This window comes from Carettochelys insculpta, chromosome 24, assembly GCF_033958435.1.
Source record: "Carettochelys insculpta isolate YL-2023 chromosome 24, ASM3395843v1, whole genome shotgun sequence".
NCBI lineage: Eukaryota > Metazoa > Chordata > Testudines > Carettochelyidae > Carettochelys > Carettochelys insculpta.
The window spans coordinates 9,494,300-9,514,377 of NC_134160.1; the positions used below are offsets into that span (position 1 = coordinate 9,494,300).

The 20,078-nt window shown below is 58.3% G+C and overlaps 1 protein-coding gene across 4 annotated transcripts; it reads left to right on the forward strand.

Moving 5' to 3' along the window:
- Positions 1–1,561: 1,561 nt before the first annotated feature.
- On the forward strand, positions 1,562–15,376 carry FAM110D (family with sequence similarity 110 member D). 4 transcript variants are annotated; one of them, XM_074976313.1, is made up of 2 exons: positions 1,562–1,688; positions 12,394–15,376. In XM_074976313.1, exon 2 carries the CDS (start codon positions 12,720–12,722, stop codon positions 13,770–13,772), a length of 1,053 nt encoding a protein of 350 aa, XP_074832414.1. In that variant the 5' UTR covers positions 1,562–1,688; positions 12,394–12,719; the 3' UTR covers positions 13,773–15,376. The 4 variants fall into 4 exon arrangements, 3 of the variants coding, with proteins under 3 accessions (XP_074832414.1, XP_074832413.1, XP_074832415.1); XR_012642425.1 differs by lacking the exons at positions 1,562–1,688; positions 12,394–15,376 and adding exons at positions 5,483–5,536; positions 6,007–6,109; XM_074976312.1 differs by lacking the exon at positions 1,562–1,688 and adding an exon at positions 5,485–5,536.
- Positions 15,377–20,078: the final 4,702 nt, after the last annotated feature.

Genomic DNA, 20,078 nt, shown 5'->3' on the forward strand with positions numbered 1-20,078 from the left:
TGTCACTTTCCCTGCCGGAAGCGAAGGTCTGACCGTAAATGTGTTTTTCACCCCACATTGCTCGTTTATTATTTCAGACGGGCCCATTGACTCCCACCCTCGTGATGATGCACCAGGAAAAGCCAAAGTGAAACATGTCTCCTGAGTGTTTCCTAAGGCCCCCGTGTGAAATCCAGCAGGTGACTCATCCCATTGGCTTCAGTGGAACTAATCCTCAATGTTCCCTCTAATGTCCCACCCTCCATCTGTGTATGGAATAAGTTTTGTTATGTGCACCAAAGAATAGGCAGACGTGCACCACTCATTGAAACACAGGCTGCAGGCTGGGGGCGATCTGCTAATCAGCTGGGGGGCACCTGACTGTCTCTGGGGTGGCCACCCAAGCGCTCAGCTCACAGGGAACACTGCTAATCCTGTCCTTAAAGCTGCACACATGCATAAACCTCAGGCGGCGTTGGGGCCCAACACACCGGAAGGGCCCCTGGATCATTGCAGGGGTTGCCTGCTGACATGGGAGGTTGTCTTTGATCAGTGCTGGGAGTCTGAACCATCGCCAAGCCCGTGAAGTCCTCAAGAACAAAATGCCGGTGGCTCCGAGGGGGCAGGGGCAGGACTGGAACAAGCAGGACGCTAGCTGCCTTCCCTTGTGCGGTGTCGGCTGGGCAGCTGCACTGCCGGTCCGCACTGCAGGGGGTGATGGAGTTGGCAACGCGTGGTTCCCAGAAGCCACCGCCGCCCTCCCTCGGCAGACCAAACTCTGCTAGCGACACCGGGCGTTCTGGGCTTGTAAGGTGTCTTGCTGGCTTCGAGTACTGCCCCTCTGAGTAGCAGAGCACCCACAGTGACACACGGCGGGCAGCATGGGGAGCGGGGGAAGAGTCTACTGGTGGTGCACATCTACACATGCCTTGGTGCACGTAACAAAATTTATTCTACCTCTGGCAGAGAAAACGTAGAGGGGTCACTGGCCCTGATCTCACACGCCCAGCCCGCGCGTCCACAACGGCCGTGCACCACGCCAGCACAGCCCCCTCGCGTAAGTGCAGCCTGCAGCCACCGGAGCATTTGTAGGTGTAGGGACACCTCTTCCGAGGCAGCTGTTAGCTCTGCCCTCTGCTGCTGACCTACCCGCAGCTACAGCACAGGTGTGCTGGTACAGCTATGTCAGCCAGGCACAGCAGCGCCGACTGCCACCGCCCACCTTGGGGCCAGGCGGGAGGGTGAGAGTTGGTGCTGCATCTTGGAAGGGGCGGGGCCAATCGAATAAGGGGTGGGGGCTAACTGAGGAGGGGCGTGGCCAGTCACATAAGGGGCGGGGCCAGGAGCAGTCAGCTCCCTCCCACTCACAGACTCCTACAGTTCAAAGCGACTGTGGCAACTGCCCCCTTTGCCCCGATCCCACCAGTGGGCCTGGCCAGGGGCGGCTTTTTCATGGCCGTGCCCGAAGTGGAGCTGCTGGGCCTCGCCAGTGCTGCCCAGGCCTAACGGGACACGAAAGGCACCGGGGAGTGCAGCAAACAGCAAGGAGGAGCACAAGACAAGGATGGGGCGATGCTACGGGCTGGGCAGATCCCAGCTCTGCGCCCTGCCAGGCCGGGGGGAGCAGGGCTGGTGCTTGTTCTGGGCCTGGCTCCCTGCGGCAGCGTGGGGCGGCCGGCGCTGGAAGGAACAGGCTGTGCTGGCGAAAGGTGATTGCGGAGCTCCAGACGCTGCGAAACAAACAAACCCATCTGAGCTGCCTCCTGAGGGATTTCCCTTCCCTTCGCGTCGCCCTTCCTTTCGGCGGCGGCACTTCCGTCAGTTGGGCCCCTGGAACCTGGGGGCGGTTGCCAGCTCCCGGAGCTGCCGCAGCAGGGCCTCCGTTTAAAGAGCCCACTCTGCGGTGCAACCGGGGACAGGCGGCCAGCCTGGGCAGAGGCCCAGAGGAGATTCAGGTGCCACCCAGCTGATTAGCAGAGCACCCCCAGCCGGCAGCGTGTGTTTCTCCCGGTGGTGCACAGACGTTGGTGCATGTAACAAAATTTATTCTGCCCGTGGATGGAAAAAGAGGAAACACTGGGGGAGGGTTAGGGTTAGGGTTAGCATCCATGGGAGCAGAGCGCTACCAGCAGCTGTGCCAGGGCCCAGCTGCAGCCCTGGAAGTGCCAGGAGCTAAACACATCCCCCAGGGAGGACGAGCAGCGGGGTCGTGAGCTCTCAGGCCCTTCCCCATCTCGCACATCTGTGCCCCTGCCTCTCAGGATGGGGCCTGGCGCATGCAGAACTGGGCGCAGACGGAACAAGCTGCCCCGTGGTGGTCCCAGCCCCCGCTGGCTGCCCCAGGAAGCGTTCAGCGGGTTGTTTGCAGATCCGGGCTGCCTCCCTGCCCGGGTGGGGGAAGGAGAGGGCCTTTCCCTGCAGAACGAGTGAGCAGCCCTCCGGCAGGTCAAAGGGCAGATGTGAAAATAACCACCCGCACTCACTGCACCTTCCGGCCATTTCGAACTCCCCTGGAGAGGCTCGAACCTTCCACCAGCTGGGGAGGGCTCAACCTGCCTTAACCCTTTCACTGCCAGGGAACAGCCCCAGCAGGGCTCGTGCGCCTCCCCCTCTCCTGGTTCCGAGTCTCGTGTCGCCAAAGGCTCTCGCGACGGCAGGACCCGCGAGGGGGAGGGGACGCGAGAGCGGTTGGGCTCAGGGCTGGTGGGTGCTAATGGGCAGAATTCACCCACAAGGGTGCAGCTGCTCAAATCCAGCCCCCTTATTGAAGTGCAGCTGACCCCTCCGGCTGAGGCTGGGAGCAGAGCCCTGGTGCCTGCAGCCATGACCATGAGTGTGGGGCTGGATGCAGAGTCCCCCCTCACGTGAGGCAGCAGCCAGGAAGCAGGGTGTGGGGCCAGCAGCAGAGCACCCCCCCCCAACACATGGGGCCAGCAGCTGGGACCCCGCTTGCAATGCCAGGCGCTCAGGAGTGCCAGTGTACCTCCCCCACACTTGTACTTCTCATACCTATGAATTCAGCTCCTATGTGGCTTCACTGCACTGAGTGCTGGGGATGGATCTGGGCCAGGGAGAAAACCCAGCAGCTGCAGAGAGGTTCAGGGAACTCCCCCATCTGTCCTCCTTGCGCTCCCTGCCTGGTGCCAGCCAGTCCCAAGGGCCAGTGGGACACTACCGCATGCCAGCCCAGCAGCACTCAGGCTATGTTTTCCTGCTCTGCAGGGCTTCCCTGGGGAGGTGAATTGCAGCTGTGCTCCTTCTGCCCAGCTGCACCCCAGGCCTCTGAGTAACGAGGTGTAAAACGAGAGGCAGCTGGGCCTGGGTAGGACTCTGTCTCCTTCCAGCCCAGCCCAAGGAAAAGCAGCGTTTGCCGGGACCTGCTGAGCATTCTATCCTGCAGAGATGCCCGCTCCCTGGGTGCATCCCCTTCCCTGTGCCCCAAGCTGCCAGCAAGCTGCAAACGCATAGACCAGCTGAGCAGGGAGGGTGGTGCTCAGATGCCATGGTGGAGGATGCACTGCGCCAGGGGAGGGAAGCAGGTGGGGAGAAGGGTGGGCCACTGACTCTAGGACTTAGAAAAGTTCTCCACTTCCTGGGGTGTGATGGGAATTAGGTTCCTACAAACCTTGTAGGATTTGGGGAGTAATGATTGCTGGGGTTTGTTTGGGGGAGCTGGGTTGGTAAAATCAGCCCCCCGCACCCTGAGCATGGTTTAAACAGCAATGACTGCAGTGCAGGGTTTGTATGTTACCATTTGTGGTACAGTCGCAAACGGCACCCCCAGCTATGATGGGGTGTTTGTCATATAATGCGCTCGGTCTGCTGCACATATGCTCAGGGAGTCCCGTCTAAATGGCTCAGAGTCTGCATGGACAAGACAGGAAGGATCCTTGCCCCCATTTTACAGAAAGGGAAAACTGAGGCCCAGATTGATGACCTGACTTGTCCAAGGTCACCCACAGAGCATGGCATAGAATCTGTGTCCAGGGCCGTGAGACCAGCCTTCCCCTGCAGCCCCTTAATAGGGCAGAAGTTTGCTGTCCATGTCAGTCAGACAGCCTATGCCGCTCCAGGCAGCCCCACCAGTGTGACATCAGAGCCCCTGCCAGTGAGCTCAACCATGGCCACTGGCCTCGTGTGCAGGGAGCTGCCCTTCACCGCGGACTAGTGATTGAGGCTGGAGGAGGAGGGAAGGCAGAGGCACCAGGATCATTGCAGGAAAATCCAGGCAAGGGAAGGGTTGTCTGGTTCCTGCAGTGCCTGGGGGGCTGGAATAGAGGACACAATGGAGCCGACCGGTGGTGGGTAACATGCGACCCATGGGGTGAACCATTGGGGTTCTGTATGTGGCTCGCGAGAAGGTTTGTTCCCTGTTGGCCCTGGCAAGGCTGCCAGGTGCTACTGGTTTCTGTCGGTGGCACTTCTGCCCCTCCTGGTATTGCTCCAGTGACATGGGAAGTGAGGTGCGGACCAGGGGAGTCTTTGCAGGTGGTCACAGCGCTGCAACGGTTCCATCGTCCCTCCCCCCCCGCCCCCCCGCAAATCCTAGAGATTGCACCAGTGTGACCAGCAGTACCGGGACAGCGTCCTGGTTACGACAGTTTTGCAGCCCATGGATGTGGAGAACAGCTGCTCCTGTGGCCCACTCATTAGCCTTGGTTGCCTGGCGCTGATACGGCCCCATGAAAAGCCTGGGGTGCAGGGGACCCATAACGGATGATGTACCTGGAAGGAGGGGGCAGATTGTATGTGACGGAGCATGAGGCAGGTGGAAGGAGAAAGGAGGGGGAGATACACATGGGGGAAGAGAGAGCGACACAGGTTTCCAGGGAGCGGGCAATGGGGTAGGTGTTGCAGCGGTGCAGAGAAAGGGAACGTGGGCTTGACCTGGGGGTGGTGGCAGGGGTTAATGCTGGGTGTGAGTGGTACGGAAAGGGTTAATGGTGGGTGTGAGTGGTAGGGAAAGGGTTAATGGTGGGTGTGAGTGGTACGGAAAGGGTTAATGGTGGGTGTGAGTGGTAGGGAAGGGGCTAATAGTGGGTGGGATCAGGGCTGGAAAGTGTCAGTGCATTAGGTGTGAGCTGGAGGTCAGGGGTTAATCCTGGGGGAAGGGAGGACAAGGGTTAATGCACTGGGAGTGGGCAGGAGTTATTGCGGAGGCAGTGGGTGGGAGGGAAGAGGTTAATCCTCGCGGGTGAGTGGGACGGCAGGGGCTAATGCTCTGGCATGGGTGAGAGGGAAAGGGTTAAAGCTCTGGAGGTCACTGGGAAGGTAGGGGTTAATGCTTGGGTGGGGGTTAATCCTCTGGGAGTGAGCAGAGGGGAAGGGGTTAATGATCTGGGGATCAGTGGGAGGGAAGGGGTTAATGCAGGCTGGGGATGGCAGGGAAGGGGTTAATGCAGCCTGGGAGTGGGAGGGAAGGGGTTAATGCACAGGGAGGGGGTGGCTCTCCCCTGGCAGTGTACAGCCAGCACTGCAGGGGCTGAGCTCAGTTCCCCGGGAGCTCTTGGCAAGGCAGGACCAGCTGGCGCTGCCTGGAGATGCCTTAGCCGGCTGGGTGAGTCCCCTCTGCCCCACTGCCCTGCGCCAAGGGGTCACAGGGCACCTGGCCCTGGCCTGCCTTATGGCCCCGACGCTCAGCTCACAGAACTGCTGTGGCAAGGCTGGGGTGATCCTGGGGCTGGCCGGGGGGGGAGCAAGACAGGCAGTTTCCCAGGACCCCTAAGTTGCTTGGGCTTCGGCTCCATCCCTAGGCAATGGGGCTCAGGCTTGTGCTTCCTTCCCCTGGCCCGTTTCAGACCAGTGCCAAGGGGGCGTGTGCCAGTGCCTGGCTCTGTGGCCTGAGAGTGGGCTCCTGTCCCTGGGAACAGGCCAGGCCCTGCTATGGGCTCCTCGGGGACCCCTGCTTGTGCACCCCTGGCTTTCCCGAGCGAGGCTGGAGGCCTGTGCTGGTTCTTCTGGGAGCTGAGATCTGGGCTGCTGGTGTTCAAGAGCTCTCTCCCTCTCCCCCTCTCTTTCTCTCTGCAGGGCATGTGCCTGGGACGTGGGTGAGAGTCCGCCCTGGAACTGCTTATTTATAGCGCTGTGTTTCAGAGGCAGAAGTTCAACTCTTTGGGCTTTTTATAGCAAGGTGGCGGCTGTTGTTTTTTCCTTGAATTCTATGGCCCTGGGATAACACAGGGTGGGATCTCAGCTCCCAGGGGAGAAACTTTGGTTTAGCCTCAGTGCTGTGTTAAGATCCACAGGGGAAACATCCCCTGCCCAGGAGCCACCTTCCTGCAGTCTTTGCAAACAAGCTCTCCTTGGGAGTGATCTTTTGAGGTGCACAGACCTCCCTGGGAGCCCCAGGGCCGGAGCCAGGTGTCTGATGCTGCAACAGTGGCCAATGGGCCATCTCAGCCTGGGCCACTCGGGTGCTGCTGTCCCAGTTCAGTGGCCTTTGTGTCTGGGTACCACAGTGAGTTTCTTCTCTTGGGGCTGGATCGTCAATCTCGAGAGCTCAAGGCCAGGTTTTCAAGAGCTCATCTCCTGTTTATAGCCAGTTTTTCGAGGTCATTCAGTCATCAACAAGCTGAGCTCTTCTGAAATTCTGACCTTTGGGGTCCTGGCCAAATTCTAACTCTGGAACTGCCTCTCTACCTTGTATAGCTTTCTTCTTCCTTTCCTACACCGTGCCGTGGGGTAGTGTTGCTGTGTGCTGTTCAAGACAGGCTGTGTTCCACCCCAGAAGTGGGTGCAGTGTTCCTTATCTGTCTTTACTTCCAGGACTGTTGTGAAGCTTATTGTGCGTTTAATGGCTTAAGGAGCCTCAAAAGGGGCTCTACCCATGCATCATGCTGTTGTAGTGGTAGGAATAAGGTGCCCATCCCCTGGTTTTCCTGGGACAGTCCCATATTTACGCCATCTCACAGGTGTCCTGACTTTTTTAAAGAAAATAGACAAACCGTCCCATTTTTTGTGGGGCTGCAGTTCCCTGGCACCCTGTGTCTTGGGCTGGCAGCCCCTCCTGCCAGGGAGCTACTCCACTGGGTGGCTGCCCTGTTCCCTGGAGCTCTGCGCCTTGTGGCAGCAGCTTCTGCTGCAGGGGAGCTCCTCTGTGGGGCAGCTGCCTCATTCCCTGGCCTCCCACACCTTGGGGGGCGGGGGGCAGCTCCTGCTTCATTCCCTGCTCCCCCCTTCAGGCGGCTTTGGAACATCCCCCACCCTCCACTCCCCTTCATCCCTGGGGCCTCCCCGTTGGAGGCTGCAGGGCCCCCATCCCTGGTGCCTCACCCTGGAGCAGCAGCCCCCCTTGCCAAGGAGCCCTGACAAGGGACAGCAGCCCCACCCCTGTCCCCAGAGGCCGGTTGGTCAGTGTCCCATATTTACCATAGGGCAATGTGGTCCCCCTAGGTAGGCATGATTGCATTTTGATTCAGATCAGCTGGGGGGATTCTATTTAGAGTATACTGGGGTGAGCTGAGAGAGAATTTTCAACTGAAATCTTTTCCTGGCAAAATATGGAGTTGTGCTGAAGCAAAATTTCCCTGTTGGGGGATGGAAATCCTATACTATATATATGTATTATGACAGCGTATCGGGGTCAATCAATGCACCTCGACCTCTTTATATTAGGTGCTGTGCAAACCTAGAGCAAACAAACAGTTCCCCACTCTCAAAATCTGACCATCTAAGTCCAAGACCAGAGAGAACAAACAGATGCCGGCAGCCAGGGCAGCACAAGGGAACCAAAAATGTTGATTTGGTTTTTTTACTACATTTTTTTAACTTGGAACACTCTAAAGCAGATTGTTTGCAGGGGCGTTTCGGTTGGCCAGAACGTGTTTCCTCCCCCAGTTTCTCAACTTTCCAAAGTTTTGCTTCATGAAAAGTCTCACCGGTTTGATATTTTCCTCCTCCTGCAGGGTGAAAGCAGAGCTGGAAATAGGGGGTTTTCCTGCCCGCTGGAAATTCCATTTTCCCAATGGCTGTAATCGCAGCTCAGGAGCTGGGCTATCAGCTCCCCTGCTGACTTGATCTCTGCCCTGAGCTGAAATTCCTGCACTCAGGCAGTGAACCTTTTCTTCGGAAATCCCCCTTGGGAAGGTGGCAGAGATGTGATGCCCTTACATCACGCAACCCTTCTTTGCGTGACCAACCTGGGAACTGCCAGGCTCTGTGCAGCCTTTCCCTGGGTGGCCTGGAGTCTCCATGTGAAGCTCTTACTGATCTCTGGCCTGTGACAGTGGAGGTCAGAGATGCGTGGTGGGATTAAAGGGAAGGAAAGATAGACAGAAGGGAGGCTCATCTTGTGGAGGGTTTGGCTGCTGGGTTCAGCATCTCAGGGGAGCAGTGTTCCCTCTAACTTTTTACTACCTCATGGGTGGAATAAATTTTGTTATGTACACTGAGGCATGCGCGGAAGTGCACCACCAGTAGAAACACAGGCTGCCAGCTATGGGCGCTCTGCCAATCAGCTGAGCGGCACCTGACTCTCTCCTGGGTAGATGCCCAAGCGCTCCACTTACAGGGAACCCTGCAGGGGACTCTGATCCTTTCTTAAGCCCACAGAACCAAACTCCAGCTGCGGCCTCTTTGTCTGTCCAGGCTCTGTCTCCTCATCTTTGGGTCTCTGCTAGTCTGGGTCTAGGGTGCCGTGATTCCTGTGAGACCTCGGGCAAATTGCTTCACTGCTTCCCCGCCTGCACAATGGGAATAAGCGATGTGCCACTGAGGATGTGGAGAAACTGATTTTGTTCTCATTCGTCGAGCGCTTGGAGATCCTAAGCTGAGACAGGCCAAGTGTCCATGTGACAAGGTAGCTGGGTGGGCGTTTGTCCTGAGTGTTCCCTCTCACCCCAGGCGGCAGGAGGGCAATTGGGAGGAAGAGTGAGAGAATGCATCTCAGAGCACAGAGGGGCTTTTCTCCAGCAATAGGCCCCGTCTGCCTTGAGCTGCCCTTCCTAGAAGAGGCAGACGGGTTAACCATTAGCTCCCCTGCCTGGAGGGGCTCTATGGAGCCACTTACATTAAAGGAAACCATTTGCTTGGGGCATTCACAGCTTGTGTGTGACTCCAGGTCCCCTGGGCTAGTGGCTGTAAACTTCAGCCCCAGATTTACTGCCCTGGTCCCACCTCTGGCCCCTCATGAGCCAGCCCCTTAGGCTCAGGCCTGGCTTTGTCCTAGTCCTGCCCTGGACAGAGGGTCTCTCAGGAGGTGAATAAGACCTATTGTACCTAGTGGGCTAATAAAGGCTGTGTGGTGGCCACTGGGGACCTCTGGCAGCTCATTCAGGGCCTCCCATGAATTAGGGATTAGTCACGGAGCACAGCCAGCGCAGATCGGGCCCTTTCTGAGCCTGGAGGGAGCTGGCTTGTTCCATCTGGTTGGGAACTGAGTCTGCCAAGTTTAATGGTTCTGGGATTGGCCCAGCAGTTCCAGGAGGTGGTTCTCTGGCTGTGGAAACCTTTATCCCAGGCGACTAGATGGCTGCTGGTTGGTATTACAGGAGCACACAGAGAATCTGCACAGTGGGCACTGCGCACACGCCTGCCAGAGCCAGTCCCGGCCCCACAGAGCTGACAATCTAAGATGGAGATGGGGAAACTGAGGCAGAGGCACACGGCAGAAGTCACTTGCCTAAGGTCACCCAGCAGAGGAGAGCGGGGAATAGAACCCACATCTCCTGGTTCGGCGCTGTAGCCACTAGGACGTGCTGCCTCCTTGGGGACATCCCCTCTTGGCCAGCCACAGTGGAGTTACTGTGTCAGTTGACTGAGCCTTGAATGGGCTAAAAAAAGCCCCTCTGTTTTCCTTTCTGAACAGGGAAGCCCAGAAGGGAGCCTGTCCCAACCCAGGGCCGCTCACACACTGTGATTATTCTGAGCCACACGGGAAGACAAACGGAGCCAGAAACGCCCCTGTGGCTTTTCCACCTCCTGCCTTCTAGTTCCTCCCCTCCCAGCAGCTCTAGCCTGGTTCCCCCTCTGCCTCTGCCGGCAGCCCTGGCCGTGCTGGGGGCTGCCAGGAACGGGTGGCTCCCCAGCTCTTGATGGCCGGATTGTCTTTGTTCTCCTGCGGTTGGGGATGTAAAGATAAGGCCGCCAGCTTTCCTGTTCCAGTTGCTCTTGGAAACTGCAACAACCCAGGTGACTTCACAGGCTCCTAAGTGCTTTCCCTTTGCTGCAGCGAATGTTCCCACGGGGGAGTCAGCTGCTCTCTAGGAAAAGGCCATCTCCTGTCCCTGTTGCTGTGCCCAATGGCCAGCCAGTCAGCTGGGAGCAGCGAGGCTGTTGTGCCAGTGGCCCCGTGCTCTCCTTGACTCCTGCTGGAGCAGGGCGGCAGCCAGTGGGCGCTCTGATTGTCTTCTGTCCATGGGCAGAATAAATTTTGTTATGCGCACCCAGGCATTTGGGGGTGTGCACCACCCATAGAAAGACAGCCTGACACCTGTGGGCGCTCTGTTAATCAGCTGGGCAGCACCTGGATTTCACCATGGGTGGCTGCCCAGGTGCTCAGCTGACAGGGAACGCTGGGGCAGCCTAGCAGAGCTCAGTGCGAAATTTCTCCTTTTCTAGCATCCTCTCTGCTATGATGCACCAGAGGAGCTGCTGCTGCCACCGTGGGGAGAGGGGGGATCTCGCGAGCACCCCAGGCTGAAAAATCACCTCGCCCACCGCACGCTCCTCTCAATCACGTGCTGTCCACAATGCCTCGCTCTGGAAGTGCCGCCAAAACCCTCCCTGCATCTGCAGCCCCATCTGGGGGGGGGAGGGATTCTCCCTGTCAGGCTGCACATGCACCCCCCCCCGCCCCGGTGTCTCACTTGCAGGGTGGCCCTGGGTGGTAGTTATGTTCCACCCAGAGTGTTGAATGCAGCCATGGGGGCGGGAGAAGAACTCAAGCTCCTTCCCCGCTGCTCACTGCTCCCTCTCCCCTGCTCTGGGTCGCCCCTTCACCAATGCGTGCTCCTCTTTCTCTCCCACCCGCCCTCGCGAGGGTAGATTTCCCCCCACGCAGCATCTGGGGTTCCAGGCTGTCCAGCTGTCCATCTCTGCCACCATGAAGCTGGTGGGTGGAGGGAGGGAAAGACTCCTACACCCCTTTTGTGGGGGAGGTGTGGCCCAAACGTACCCGCCCCCCGGCTGTCGTCTTCCCTTAGTTCCTGAACCCTTGATGGATTTCCCATGGTACGGGCCAATGTTCCCTCCAATGTTTTCCATCCATGCGCGGAATAAATTTTATGATGTGCGCTGAGGCATGTGCACCACCAGTTGACGCACACGCTGATGTCTGTGGGCGCTCTGCTAATCAGCTGGGCGGCGCCTGAATCTCTCCTGGGTGGCTGCCCAAGCGCTCAGCTTACAGGGAGTACTGGACTACGGGGCCTTCCTGATTGCAGGAAGTGCTGCATTCTCCACAGCTGTGGACTCTGTGTCCTTCAGAGCCATGTGGGGCAGCCGGCACAGTGCAGTTGTGGGGCTGCAGCCCAGGTGCCAGATTACAGGAGCAGGAGGCAGGGCCCTGCTCTGTGCCAACAGTGGTATTGCATCAGAGAAGGGGAGAAGACCTGTATGTGGGGCAATGACCCAGCTGGAGGGTGGCTTCTCCTTGAGATGATGGTACCTGCTCCAAATGGTCCTTCTCCTGTGGGGGGGGGAAGCTTGGGTTTATCCATGTGCCCTTCTCCCCGCAAACTGGGACCTCAGAACTCCTCCTGGCGTGGGACAAGTTCCTTTACCAACCTGGGGACGGGAGGCAGCTGCCCATGACCCAGGCAGGGCCCCTCGCCGGTGGTGGCTGCATTAACAGGAGTGTTGAGAGCAAGAGAGGAGAAGTCATTCTTTTGTTCTGCTCAGCGCTGATTACTCAGTTGGACTATGGTGTTCAGTTCTGGCCCCCCCTCCCCCTTTCCAGAAAGATGTGGAGAAACTGGAGAAGGTCCAGAGAAGAGCCACAAGAATGACCAAAGATCTAGAGAACAAGAGCTGTGAGGGGAGACTGACAGAACTGGGCTTGTTTAGTTTAGAGAAGAGAAGACTGAGAGGGGACGTGATAACGGTTTTCAAGTACTTGAAAGTGTTACAAGGAGGGGGGAAGAAAATTGTTCTCCTTGGTCACTGAGGATTGGACAAGAAGCAATGGGCTTAAACTGCAGCAAGGGAGGTTTAGGTTGGACATTAGGAAAAACTTCTTACCTGTCTGGGTGGTTAAATGCTGGAATCAATTGCCTGGGGAGGTTGTGGAATCTCCCTCGCTGGAGATATTTAAGAGCAGGTTAGAAAGACACCGATCGGGGAAGGTCTCTAAGGTGCTTGGCCTTGCCATGAGGGCAGGGGATTGGATCTGATGACCTCTCGCAGTCCCTTCCAGTTCGAGTGTTTTACGATTCTATGGCTTTCCCATCACTAACCACTTCCCTCCTCTCCTTCCAGGGTGAGAGCTGAGCGCACCTTCCCCACGCCACGGAGGGCTGCTTCCTGCGGGGAGTGAGGCGCAGAGGTTTCCAGGGCTCCCCGTGGACACAGGAGCAGGTGCCAGAGTCCCTCTTGCCGTCCTGTCTGGATCCAGGCTTGGGCTTGTGGGTGAAGAGCCACGCCAGCGTCTCGGGGCCGGTTTGGGTGCACTGGAGGGGCTGCCCTTAGAGCCCATCTCAGCTGCTCTTTGCTCAGGGCTTTTGCACGATGATCCCCCCAGGGGAGCCCCCCTTGCAGGTGGCCACACCCTGTCCCTGAGAGCTGTGCTGGAAGCAGCCGAGACCATGAGGCCTGTGTCTCCCAGAAGCAGCACGTCGCCCCTGGGGCTGCTGAAGCGGGGCCCGGAGTTTCTCCGCCGACAGATGGAGGTGGGCAGCAGGGGCCGCACCCCGAGTGCCGTGGAGAGGCTGGAAGCCGACAAAGCCAAGTACGTCAAAACCCAGCAAGTGATCGACAGCCGGCAGGAGCCAGTGCTGCGCAGCTGCCCCCCCCGGCCTTCCCCCCGCAGCAGGAGGCCCCTGACTCTTCACCAGTGCCACGAGCTCTGTCAGAGCTCAGATCTGGGCCAAGACGGCCCCAGGCAGACCGGCCCCAGGAAGCTGCTGCCTGCCCCACAGTCTCCGGTGGCGCACCGGGGCAGCAGCAAACGCCTGCTGCGGCCCGACTCGCTCATCATCTACCGGCAGAAACGGGACTGCACGGCCATCAACAACGAGAACGCCAAGGGCTACGGCCTGGTCCGGCGGCTCTTCCAGGGGCCGCTCCGAGACAAAGAGCCCAGTTCCCCCCCCTCCCGCAGCCTGGGCGCGCAGCGGGGCCCGGAGAGAGACGAGACCCCCATGGCCTGGCAGCCGGCAGGGAAGGAGGCTGCTCCAACGCTGGGCCCACAGGGCTGCACCTTCAGCCCGAGCGCAAGCCCCCTGGTGCAGCCCGTTCCCGGCAGCCGGGTGCCCCCGGCCAGCGCTGCAGTGGGGCCTGGCCCCACGGAGGCCAAGAGGGAGCTGAGCCGCGGCTGCTCGCTGCCGCTCTCGGAGAAGGAGAGGTTTTTCAACTACTGCGGCTTGGACCGGGACCTGGTGGAGGTGCTGGGACAGGAGCGGTTCAGGCCTGCTGGCTGGGACACCGCCTCCTCCCGGCTGCTGGGCAGCGGAGGCTGCGCCAGCTCAGAGAGCAGCGGGACGGGCTGCTCCAGCGGCTGCGAAGCAGGGCCCAGCGCGGGGGAACCGGGCGCCCGGCTGCCCTCCAGCGTCTCGATTGTAGAGCGCAACGCCCGGGTGATCAAGTGGCTGTACGGCTGCCAGCGAGCCTGGGCCGTGGCAAGGGAGTCCACTGTCTAAAGGCCAGGCCCCGGCCGACAGCGATGGGCAAGTGATCCCCACTCCAGCTCAGGGGCCTTTCCGGTCCTGCCTCCAGGGAAGGCGATGGCAGCCCCCTCTTGCCTCAGCGTGGGTGGGAAGAGGCCCTGGGGGTGAACCGGACAGATCACTGTGCCCCAGAGTGAAAGAGACACTGGGCAGGTGAAGATGCCCTAAGCCAGGGTGGCCAACCTGAGCCTGAGAAGGGGCCTGAACTTACCAGTGTACGTTACCATAGAGCCGTGGTCATAAGGCACCAGCCCCCATCGGCTCCCAGCTCCTGTGGATCAGCGCTTCCCCCTCCCGCCTCCCCAGCATGCAGGGGTTCGAGAGAAGGAGGCAGGAGAGAGGATGTGGCAGGCTCCGAGGTGGGGTCGGGAAGGGGCAGGACTCGGGGAATCCTTAGAGGCTTTTAAATCCCGGCTTGACTAAGCCCTGGCTGGGATGACTTACTTGCGGCTGGTCCTGTTCTAGGCAGGGGGCTGGACTCGACGACCTCCTGAGGTCCCTCCCGGCCCTGGATCCTAGCGTGGTACGAATTTCCGAGTCGTAGAACTGGAAGGAACCGCGCGATCCATCGAGTCCAGGCCCCTGCCCTCACGACAAGGCCAAGCACCCTCTAGCCGCGCGGCGTCCAACTAGCTCTGAAGCAGCGACCGCTCCGGCGGCTGCTGCTGGCGGCAAGTAGCCCCATTAGACTGAACATTCATTTCTTGGTCCAGCCAACTGGCCGAAGAGCCACTGCGGATCTAGGCCCTCGGCAGCAGGGCAGGGAGTTAAACACCAAGCGCCCCCCAGCCCGGGGGAAAGCTGGGGCCTGTAGCTCCAGCCCCAGAGTGGGCACCCACGCAAGGAGCCACGTGCTAACTTCTGCAGAGCCACAGGTTGGCCACCCCAGCCCTAAGCCATCCCCGCCCGGCCGCCCTGTGTGTGCAGCTACCCTGTGCAGGGCCCACAGGCGCCTCTCTGTGCTGGTGCTGCCAACAGTGTAGATGCCGGTGGGGGGAATCTGTCCAGCACCGCATGGCCTAATCCTGCTGAGCAGGAGAGGGGCGCAGGTGATGCTCCGCTCCTGGGGCCAGCAGAGCCTTTCCCCTTTGAAATGGCATTTGCAAATGTGCCTGGGGAAGGAACTCCGCTGTGGGGCTGGGAGCAACTCCCCCTGGGCTGCCTCCTGCTTTGGTCCCCCTTGGCTGAGCCTCGTCTCCTTGCTGAGCATGTGAACAATGGGGCCGGACCGGGAGGCAGCCCCCTGAGACTGTCCCTTTAACTCCTCCTCTGCTGCTGTGCTCCTGGCCTGGCCCCTTGGGGGATGCAGCCGGCTCTGTAACTGCTGACGAAATGGGCCCCCTGGCTCATCCCTCACTGATGGATCCAGTCGTGGTTGGAGGTGCTGCCGGGATGCTGCCAGGCCGGGTGGGGCGTGTGTAGGGCTGCCCCACCCGCACAGTGGGTGGGCAGGCGTGGGCCTGGCTGCGCCAGCCCTGGGAGCCCCCTCCTTGCTGCAACGCTTTCGTTTTTCCCAGGAGAAATGGTTTCATTTGGGCTGGGGCTGAAAACTCCTGAATAAAGCCAGCTGGGGCTGAAACCTGCTGGGTGTGGTCTCTGCCTGCTGTCGAGGGGCTGCGCGGCGAGGTTGTGGCGGGTCCCAGCTGCTTCTCTCTGGACTCTGCATCCCCCGCCGGCGTGGGAGTGGGCGGCAGAGTGGAACGATGAGGTCTCTGAGCGGTTGCCTCGCCTCTCGCCGTGGGATAGACAGAGGGGAAGCCACTGGCTCCTTCCCATCGGCAGAGTTCAGCGTTGTCTGAAGAATCTGTCTGTCCAGGCCAGTTCCCTGGTGGGGCCAGCAGGGAGATGCCAGCTGGCTCTGGCTCTCTGGGGGCCCCATCCTGGCAATAGCAGCCTTGTCTTCCTCTTCTGCTGGTCACGACCCCGGTCTTGCTTCGCTCTCCCAGCCCCCACCGGGCTAAGCTGCGCTCCCAGGCATGGAATGAGCCTTCCCAGCCTGGGCAGATGGCGGCCGAACAAGAACCTGCCCGACTCTGTGCCAAGGGTGAATTCCTCCTCCCATCAGGAGCCCCGCTGGCCCCCTCCAGGTGCAGGCGGGCTCTGGCATCTGCCAGGCTCTGGAAGCTCTGCTCTGATGAATGGCTCCCTTTAATCTTGACAGGCTGTTTGCAGGGGAAGAGGAGTCAGGTTATCTCAGTGGGGCGCTGAACCCACCGACTCCTTTCATGTCCTGGGCGGTGGCCACTGCCTCTGCCCCGCTGAGGGTGGGGCTCGTGCGTCTAGGACAGCCCTGCAACTGGATCCAGCAGCAGCCAGCCCTGTAATATGCCAGGAGGAATAACTAACAGGAGAGTGGTTCTCACTAATGGACCATGGAAAAGGGAGGGCAGCTCAGAGGCAAGATGGCTCTTCAATGGAGCAGTTCTCAGCCGGAGCCTCTGCCTCTGGGGCAGCTGCTTGAAAGCAGTGTTCCCTCTAATTTGTTCCCAACCAGTGCAGAATAAATTTTGTTTTGTGCGCCAAGGCATGTACAGATGTGCACCACCATAGAAACACACGCTGCTGGGTGCAGGTGCTCTGCTAATCAGCTGGGTGGCACCTAAATTTCTCCTGAGCTGACAGGGAACACTGTCTGAAAGCCTCCTTTTATGACTGACTGAAAACTGGAACAGTCCAAAACCTGCTCGGTGTCTTGCCTGTCATGAGTTTGTTGGCTCTCAGACCAGTTCCAGGTGCACACATTTATCCTAAACACTGCCACAACAAGCTCCCAGAGTGGCAGGCCGAGCTGGGAAGCCAAGCACTCAACAGCACTAGCCACTCACACTTCTGGCTTGGCACTGCGCTTCCTGAAGTGCTGTGCACATGACCCATGGTCAGGGGGTATTGCCACCTCTCAGCGCCGCTCGGCTGCAGTGACTGTGGGGTCACAGCACTTAATCAACACATTGCTTGAGCTGCCCTTTCAAACAGCCAGGTGCTTCTGCTGCACAACGCGCTGTTAGCAAGTGACACCTGGATTTACCGGTGAGAAGTCTGAATCTTGCTGCTCTAGGGAACACAATACGCTCTACACCTGGGACAGTCCCTGTCTGTTTGAACGCCTTTCTGCTTCGTGTCTGGGAGCTGGGAGTCCTCAGTCTGAAATCTTCTATATAGCAGTGCCACAGCTCCCTCTCCACGAGAAGGTTATGGGAAAGTGATGCCCCACCTGCTGCAGGGAAGAGGATGGGGTGATGCTTCAAGTTAATCTGCTGGAACTGGGCAGCTCTTGTGCTTTTACTGGTGTTTTAGCTACAGAGGTTACCAAGGCCTCCTTTGGTCGGGGGACCACGGGCCTGGCTCCACTGGACATTAAAATCGATTGTGGAGATGCAATTCCAGCTATGGCAGTCGTGTAGCTGGAATCCACTTATCTACACTCGACTTACCTGGCTGTCCCCGCAGAGGGAGGCGCACGGGAGAAACTCCCCCATTGACTTGCCTCACTCCTCAGGAGATTGAGGAGGACAGGGGCTGACCCCAGAGAGTTGGATTTCGTATGTCCCTTCTAGGGGCAATTGAACCTGGAAAATCAACCCTGATCCGGTCGATCTTCTGTGTAGTGAAGACACACCCTTAGACCTGTGGTGCCGCTGGCCATATGTGGCTACTTGGCAGGTTGAGTGTGGCTAGTTGGCTTATACCATAATATGCATCAGAACTGGTTGGTCATCTCGGCCTTCCACCCGCCCAATGAAAACTGAAGAATTAACAGACTTCTTCTCAGGGTTCTTTTCTAGCATTGTTGATTGACTGACACCAAGTGGTTGCTCTAGGACCAATCAGCATCTCAGGATGAGTTTAATTAACATTTATGGGTTTTTTTTAAAAAAAAAAAGCAGTCATGTCGCACTTTAAAGACTAACAAATAATTTATTAGGTGATGAGCTTTTGTGGGACAGACTCACTTCTACAGCCCTAGGAGAAGGTCTCCCCTTCAGGTCCCCTAGGGCTGGAGCAGCTCCCCAACTTCAGCATCATGGTGCTGGATTGGCCATGTCCCTCCTTCTTCAGATCTACAGCCCTGTCCCCCGGAAGCTCGTCACCTAATTGGTTATTTTGTTAGCCTTTGAAGTGCTACATGACTGCTGGGTTGTTTGGATAGGTTACAGGCTAACACGGTGAACTCTCTGGTACTATTTACGGTGGCAAGGCGCCTTCCTGTTTCACAGAAGGTTTGATACTGGAGCTCTCATTGACACTCAAGTTGATAAATGCTAAACTCATCTCAGTTGCACTCAGAGGGAGGGCTAGATCCTCTGGGGCTGTAAATGACCAGGGCTCCATTGACGTCACTAGTGCAATACCAATTTAGACCAGCTGAGGATCATCTTGTCCAGCTTGTTTTGCCTTCCAGGCTGTTTCCCACTAGACTGTGGAGGAGAGCTGGGAGCCGCTTGGCTCCATTGCTCCCTTCCGATTCCTGTGGCTCGGACACCCTGCAAACACGCTGGACGGGCAGGCACGGACCTGCTTGCTCGCTGGTATGAATGTCCTTTGCTGTGTAGCCCCTACTTTGACACTGAGCACCTACAGCCGGGACTACCCTAGACATTAAAGTCGATTGCAGAGACAATTTCCAGCTGCGGCGATTGCGTAGCTAGAATCGATTTATTTACAATCGACTTACCTGGCTGTCTGCACAGAGGGGAGGTTGATGGGAGAAACTTTCCCGTCAACCCCCCTCACTCCCCATGAGATTGCAAAGTACAGGGGTCGACTGTCGACTCCCGATGGGTCAATTTCGTGCCTCCCCGCTGGGCGTGTGAAATTCAACCCCATGACCGGGTAGTGAAGACGCACCCTACGTAGAGAGGACACAAAGAAATAACCCTAAGCTGTGCAGTGTCCTCAGGTTGTGAAAACAGGAGCTGAGGGAAGGGGTCAAGTTCTCTACCTTTATACGTGTCTAAATAGGATAAAGATCAGCTGAAACTCACTGCAAACAACACCGGCCGCGTGAAACAAGCGCGGCGGCAGGGAAATGCCTCCCTTGCGTGTGCTGCCAATGCCCCAGCCAGTCAGACTGCATCCCCCGTTCACGTGCAATCGGGGTCCGAGTAGCAGATGCGGTTCCAAGCAGGGAAGCTGGGCTGGGTCTGTTGCCTGTGGCTGGGTGAACAAGGCCTCAGCGGGCCTCAACCCTGGGGATGAGTCATTCACAAGCCTCCCGAACTTTAGAGTTTCTTCTGTGGGAGGGGGAGTTCTTAGCACACCAGGAAGGGGGCCTTGATCCACCCAAGGACCTGCTCTTTCTTCTCCAGGCTTTGGCCAAAGAATGTGCCTGCAAGCCGGGCTGCCACGGATCGGTCTGTTCTTAAGGAAGTCACCATGTCCAAGCTTTTTAAAGTGCCCAATAACCTTTGATTCCTCGTTTTCAGGGTGTCCCACTGCAGATGCCTTTAAGGGTGCTTTCCCAAGGTGCATGCTGGTCTTGGAGCAAACCAGGCATCCGCAGTCTCGGCTCTCCCAAAAGCCCTGGCCTGCCAGGCTTATGAATCCTCAGTACACAGAACTGCAGCTCCTCAGGCTCTGGGCTTTCACGGCTCTGGCTATGCGAGGATTGCAAAGCGCTCTAGGTGCATCAGTTGCTCAGTCCAGAGGCAGGTTGAGCCAACAGCCTCACACGTACCCTGGAGGTAGTAGATAGTTGCTGCCGAGTTTTCCAATGACGTGCAAAGACATTTGCCCACGGTCACTCCACTCAAGTCAATAGCAGAGCAGGGATGAAAACCTGGCTTCCCAGTGCCCTGCTCTGACCGCTAGGCTGCAAGAACATTGTGCCATACAAGCAGGGAAGGCTTAGACCAGGGAGACGTGTTCCGCACCAGGGTGGTCCCAGATTCTCTCCCTGACGGTGCAAACAGCACAACACAAGGGGGCCGTTCTCTAGAGACCTTGCTCTTAAGTACCTTCCTCTGCGTTCTGCTGCCTGGCAGTGGGAACCACATCCATCGCGTGCAAAGAGGCCAGAGCAGCACCAGGGCGAGCCAGGGCTGTTTTCAGTTGAGTTTCAAATGCTTTACCTACTTGTGAATCTTCAAGACATGTTTGCTGGCTAGACCGCCGCCACAGCCCCGAGATGCCCGTGTGACACGTTACCCTGAGCTCTGCATTCCCAACACAAAGGCCATTGTTAGCCCAAGGTAAGGGGAGCGAAGCTCCTGGACAGGTCCCTGCAGGTCCCCCCTTCAGCATCACTGTGCTAGATGCGCCATGCCCAGCCTCCTTCTTGGG

Excerpts from the sequence above, each read along its gene's own strand:
- FAM110D (XM_074976313.1), top strand. The coding sequence starts at position 12,720 with ATGAGGCCTGTGTCTCCCAGAAGCAGCACGTCGCCCCTGGGGCTGCTG.